The 6,858-nt window shown below is 45.9% G+C and overlaps 1 protein-coding gene across 2 annotated transcripts in view; it reads right to left on the minus strand.

Moving 5' to 3' along the window:
* The window catches only part of Dnajc16 (DnaJ heat shock protein family (Hsp40) member C16), a 52,777-nt gene that overhangs the window by 13,906 nt on the left and 32,013 nt on the right, over positions 1 to 6,858 (minus strand). For both annotated transcript variants that reach the window (XM_008822667.3, XM_017795485.2), the window contains one exon: positions 665 to 795. In XM_008822667.3, coding sequence (XP_008820889.1) covers positions 665 to 795 — 131 coding nt within the window. The remainder of the gene's footprint in view (positions 1 to 664; positions 796 to 6,858) is intronic.

Genomic DNA, 6,858 nt, shown 5'->3' on the forward strand with positions numbered 1-6,858 from the left:
ATATATTTATGAAATTGTCAAAAACTAAAAGAAGGGGTTAGGGAGGCAAATACCAAGAAAAATCCCCATATACCTTTGACAGATAAATAGCCCAGACCTTTTAGTTTCTATAACCCTGTACATTACTGAATATATGTGCCTTACCCTTCCCAATTATCAGCCAATTACCTTACCATTTCCTCCCTGCTCTCCCTGTCCTTTTGTTTTGTCTTTTTGAGACAGGGTCTCCTTGTAGCCTCAGCTGGCCTGGAACTCGCTCTGTAGACTAGGTTGGTAGAACTCAAGAGATCTGCCTACCTCTGCCTCCCAAGTGCTGGGATTAAAGGCATGTGCCACCATGCCTGGCCCTTCTTACTACTTCATCAAGACCTTTCCTCTAGAAACTTGCCCAGAGGAGATTACTCTGAAAGGGGAGTTAACTGACTCATTAAAGAACCCACTTTACCTGTCAGGAGGCTGCAATCTCCTCATCTCTTAGGTCTCTGTTGAAGGGTCTACTTTGGGCTCAGTCACCCCAAGGCCAGATTAGCACATCTAACCAAATGGTACTAAGGTGCCCTGGACTAATACACTGCACCATCATCATAGGGTAGAGGTTTAAGTGCCCTGTAGAGAGATGTCATTGCCTCCCCCTTCAGTGAGAGGCATAGCCTTGAGTCCTTACTTCCTCTGTCGGTGAGACCGCTTCACAGGGCAGAGTTCATGGAACAGCTTCTGGCTGGTGAGCCGGGCTGCCAGTAGATACTTGTTTTGGGTGATGAAATCCTCAATGACCTGCTTCTTCAGCCCCCGTGCCTGGAGAAAGGGCAACAAGCAGCTGGTTTTCATCTAGTTCTCACACTGCAAATGGGCTTTCCTCATAAGCCTAACATAAGGCTGGCTGACTCTGGCTAAAGCAGTATCACCAGGAAGAAAGCAGTGGGGGCTCGAGAGATGGCTCAGCTGTTAAGAGCACTGGCTGCTCTTGCAGAAGACCTGGGTTCATTTCCCAGCACCCACATGACTCTCACAGCCATCAGTAATATAATTCTAGTTCTAGGGAATCTGACACCCTCTTCTGGCCTCTGCAGGCATTGCACACATATGGTGCACTTACATGCATGCAGAACACTCAGACACATAAATAATTAAAAAGAAAAGTCAAAATTGGTTCTTTGAACAAGCTTCTAAAACTGAAAAACAAAACTGACAACCTGCTTGCAAAAACCGACAACGAAAACAGAAGAGAAAGCCCAATTGCATGGTGGAGGTCAAGGAAACGTCTCCGGATTTGAAAATGTAGATGAAACAGGACAAGTTGCAGAAAAACACAATCTGAAGAAACAGAAAATGAAAAACCCAAATAGTTCTATTTCCTTAACACCCAAAAGCCAACAACAAAAACAAAACACAAAAAGCCAGGCGTGGTCGCACACACCTTGGAGTCCCGCACTGGGGAGGCACAGGCAGGTGGATCTCTGTGAAACTGAGGCCAGCCTGGTCTACACATTGAGTCTAGGCCAGCCAGGGCTATAGGGAGACCCTGTGTCAAAAAAGAACAACAAAAACAAAAACCCAAAAGCCTCAACTCAAGGTGTAATCAGTTTTTAGGGATGAGATTGACTCTTTTTCTTTCTTTTTTTTTTTTTAAGCCAGGGTCTCCCTTTAGCCCCAGTGATCCTTTTTTTTTAAGGCAGGGTCTCCCTGTAGCCACAGTGATCCTGATCCTGGAACTTGCTCTATGGACCAGGGTGGTCCCAATCTCATAAAGATCCCCCTGACTCTGCCTCCCCAGTGTTGGGGTTAAAGGCATGAGCCACCACGTCCAGCTTTAAACTTTCTTTTTGAAACTGGGTTTCATGTAGCTCAGGGTTTGTACCTGGGTTTCATGTAGGCACATAGATCAAAGAAGAATTCAGTCTTACAGGAAGACTCCCTGTGAATACAAAGGAGAGCTGACCTCAGCTCATTTCACAATGCGAAAGCTCATTTCTCAACATAAATGCAAAGGTGCTATAACAAAATGTTAGCGGACTGAATCCGATGGTATATGAAACCATAATATGGCGAGGTGTGGTGGCGCTGGCTCATGCCTTTAATCCTAGCACTTGACCCATACTCCATAATATGACCCTGTTAGGTTTAGGAATACAAGTGAGGGTTAACTAGAAAAACAAAGTAAGTTAGCACATCAGAAAAACCAGATAATCAATCCATATGGAAGAAGCACTTAGTAAAAAATCAGTCTACTTATAGGAAGGAATGGTGGGAGCCTCTTTACTATGCTGAAGGTTCTGCACTATCTCAGAGCTGAAGAACCAAGATGCCTGTCCTTACACTTCCACTGTGCACCAGAGCTCAGCAGGAAGGCAAAAAGAGCACCAGAACAAGGGCAGAAGAAGCCACGAATCAAGACTGGTGTGGCACAGCCAAAGGACAGGGGAGATAAATCACATCTCTACGTTTGGTGAGGTTGCTGGGTGATTCAAAGACAGTATTTAAAAACCAACTGTGAGGGCTCGGCAGGTGTGGGTGCCACCAAGCATGATGATTTGCGTTTGATTCCCCAAACCCAAACGGTGGAAGGAGAGAACCGACTCCGACAGGTTATTCTCTGACCTCTACTTGTGCCTCCATATGGGGAGACACACACACACACACACACACACACACACACACACACACACACTTTCTTGGGTGCTGGGATTGAACCTATGGCTTTATATGTGCTGAGGAAGCACTCTTCCAACTGAGCTACACCCTGGTTCTGTTTTTATTTTCTTTTGAGACAGGATCTTACTCTGTAGCCCAGTCTGGCCTGGGACTCATAGTAATCCTCCTGCCTCAGTCTCTCAAGTGCTGGAATTACAGGTGTGAACCACCATGCCCAACTGCTTTGTTTGTTCTGAGTGACATGACAGAAAGGGTAGACTGTTTTAATAGCTTCCCTAGATAACTGGACATTTCTCTGCTATGCTGAGACTCAACAGATGATAGTTTTTAAGGGTTAGCTGCCTTATGGATTCAATAAATCCAAGTAGTTCAAGTTTAAATCCATCAATCACCTTTTACTTAGAATGGATTTTTTTTTGTGTGTAATTTTTTGAGTTTCCTTATGTGGTCCTGGCTGACCTCAAACTTCTGCTCCTCCTCCGTCAGCTTGCTGAGTGCTGGGTTATGGGGATGTGCCGCCCTGCCAAGCTGAAAGGGTCTTTTCACCATTCATTCTATCACGGCATGACTCTGACAGCACTGCTCACGTGGAGAGCTGCAGCACTGAGCTTCCAATTGGTGGCAAAGTTCATGACATCTATATCAAAAACAACCACATCACACTGATGAGCCAACCCCAACAGAAAGTTCTGTGACGCTGCCTCAATTCATGCAGGCCAGTGCAAGCTTTTCAAGATTCTGATGGTCTTAGAAGTCTGAATTTTATTACTGGCAACAAGCACCATAGGTTGTGGGTTTTTCTTTTCTTTTTCCTTTTTGTTTTTTTTGAGACAGGTCTTTCATTCTGTAGGCCTGGCTGGCCTGGAGCTCACTATGTAGAACAGGCTAGCCTTGAACTCACAGAGATTGGCCTGCCTCAGCCTCCTGAGTACTGGGATTAACTGTGACACCACGCGTGGCTCCTCATTCTTTTCTTGAAGAGTTCCGCTTACTTCATTTTTCTGAAAACATCTATGGAAGGAAGAGGTACTCTTCCAAGTGAAAGCACTGCAACTTAAAAGGTGGTTGGCTGAGTCCCGAGCAAAGCACTGGTCAAGACAACCTCAGTACTTGAGCAGACAGGTGGCGGCACATATGTTTCCTGTTTCATCCCATTCAAGTTTTGCCAACTGTTTCATCCCCCAAAGCGGCCCTGCTACTTGAGAGGATGTGGTAGAGGCATTACTTTACCCAAGAATCTGGGGCCAGCTTGGGCAACAAAGAGACTATCTCAAACAAAAAGAACAATAAAAATACCATAAAGATGTGTCGTCAGGGTCAGAATTTAATAAAAATGCATTTCTTACTGCTCACCAAAGACAGGAAATCAGTGCTGGGTCTGTCCCTGCTGTGGTGCACGGTGTTTCAAGGGGTGGGGGGTGCACAGAAATGACAGCTGCCTGGTGCCTCCCTGGACTCTGCACAGGCCTGGCAGCTTTGACCACTGTTGCATCTGTACCATTAGTGCAGGCGTGGTCACAGGAAAGGGACAAACTGCATCTTGGTGCAATCATGAAGACAGTTCTGATTTACATACTTCCTCTTTTTTTCCTTTGTGGTGTCAGGAAGGAACTCAGGGTCTCTCATGTTAAGCCTGTGCCCCAGCAGTGAGCTTCACCCCAAGCCCAGATCTCCTGTAGGAGGGTCTCTGAGAATATCCAAGGGCTACTCTGGACACTGCTGTCCTAGAGCATGTGTGCTCAGGTGCAGGACAGCAAGCGTGACATTCAGCCAGTTGCTCCAAGAAGCAACCAAATGCCCACGGGGAGAAAAATAAATCACCAGGGCATGTTGGTGCTTGCCTAGAATCCTAGTACTCATGAGGCTGAGGCAGGAGGATTGCCAAGAGTTTGAGGGTAGTCTTAAATTTAAAAAAGAATCAGTAAGTTACAATGTAGCCATAGATAAGTTCAGCCAGGAAACCCCATTACTTGGTCTCCAGGAAGCCTGGGCTGGTGCTACAGAACTGCCATCAGCAGGAAATTCAGCTCATGTTAAGTTTGCATATGAGAAGCAGGTTGGGAAAGCGGCCAACTGACATGATTTACAATTTTCCCCAGAGGACGTACATGGTCCTAAAGAGTGTATGTGGTTACTAAAGAGCAGTTCTGGATCTCATGGATTAACCCTGGATAGAGAACAGCCCCTCTGCCCTTGGCCTATCTTCTTTCTGGATCTCTCTGCTCCTTCTGTCCCCCTCAGACACCCCTTCCAGTCTGCTGGTGGTTGTCCGGTTCCGTTCTTGCCCCCTTCCTCCTTTCTTTACATACCATGTGGGGAGATGTCACTCCACACCGACTCAAGACTTCGACCACCACCCACTCTCTGATGCACTAACTGCCTTCCAACCTCTATCTCTTGCTATCTGCCTCTTGAAAAAAATTTTGAGACACGGTGTGATGTAACTCAGACTGGACTGGAACTCACTGTGTTAACAGGCATGACCTTGAACCTCTGATCACCTTGCCTGAGTGATGGGATTACAGGTCTATACAACCATACCCCATACAACCAAACCTGGTTTATACAGGGCCAGGAATCGAACTCAGGGCTTTGTGCACACTAGACGAACACTTTACCAAGCCATATCCCTATCCTATCCTCATTTCTGAGAATGAGACTCAACTGCCCCCTCACACTACCCATAGGCAGCCCTGCTTCAGGATGCTTAGAGCTGAATTCATCATCTTCTTCCTAAGCCTGCTCTTCTTTCCTCCCGGCCACCTCCCCCACCTGGTTCTGCCCCCACAGTGGCCTTATTTCCTGTCGAAGACACCCTTTTATGGTCACTGAGCAAGTTGCCTATCACAGTGGGTGGAGACTGTCTTTGGGTCTCTCCTCCATGGACAGAATCACTTTAGGGCAAAGCCCAACTCTGGATGCCGGCTGGATCTGTATTTCATGACATAGCAGGTAGGCAACAAAATGCTTAGTGACCCAAATAAAGCATTTTTTATTATTAATTATGTGCATATGTGTGGGTGTCTGTGCGTATATATGGGTGTCTGTGTTTGTGTGTGTGTGTGTGTGTGTATGTATGGGTACATGTGCCTTCAAGTGCAGGTGTCAGCACAGTCCAGAAGAGAGTGTCAAATCCCCTGGAGCTGGAGCTCCAGGCAGTTGGGAGTCGCCAGTGTGGGTGTTGGGAACCAAACTCATGTCCTCTAGAAGAGTGGTATACACTCTAACAGCTGAGCCACTTTTCTAGCCCCCAAATAAAGCATTTTATAGAGCTTACTGTAGTTTCACTTAGGAGACTCAAAGGGGCCTTGTTGATTATTTAAAACACTAAAAGGACTGGACTAGCATGTGTATGACACTGTGTTCTCTCCTACCCCCAGCATTGCAAGTAAATGGCAACCCACTAAAAAGATCAAATAGTACATGTCCATTGTAAGGATTTTATAAAACACAAAAATTAATGTGCATTTTACCATCAAGAGATAATAACTAGGGCTGAGATTGGTGGTGCATGCATTCATCCTAACACTCAGGAGGCAGGGGCAGGCAGATCATGGCCGGCCTAGTCTACAGGGCAGCTGGGGTTACAGAGAGACCCTGTCTCAAACAACAACAACAACAAACAAACAAACAAAAACCACACAAAAAAGTCCCCAAATAAAAAGGCAGTGACTACTAATTTCCTTGACATTCCAGTTTTCCCTACGAAGACACAAGCATCCACATGTCATATGATGGAGAACAGTGTTTATAAAGCATGTCAACAAATTTCATCCTGTTTGTCTTTAAATATTGTATCATGAAAATGATCCCCATCTTGGGGCTGGAGAGATGGCTCAGCGGCTAAGAGCACTGGCTGCTTTTGCAGAGGACCCAGGTTTGATTCCCAGCACCCACATAGCAGCTAACAACCATCTCTAACTCCAGTTCCAAGGATCTGACAACTTCTGAACTCTATGGGCACTGTATGACACAAGTACACTTATACACATGCAGGCAATACACTCATACACATAAAATAAAAAATAAAAAAAAGAAAGAAAATTAACCCCATCCTTAAGTACCTTGAAGTTGTTATTTAAAATCACTGTCTAGCTGGGTGTGGTGGTGCACACCTTTAATCCCAGCACTCAGGAGGCAGATCAGATGCAGGAGGAGTTCAAGGGCAGCCTGGTCTACATAGTGAGTTCCAGGACAGCTTGGGGC

Source organism: Nannospalax galili, unplaced genomic scaffold, assembly GCF_000622305.1.
Source record: "Nannospalax galili isolate Female #2095 unplaced genomic scaffold, S.galili_v1.0 scaffold548, whole genome shotgun sequence".
NCBI lineage: Eukaryota > Metazoa > Chordata > Mammalia > Rodentia > Spalacidae > Nannospalax > Nannospalax galili.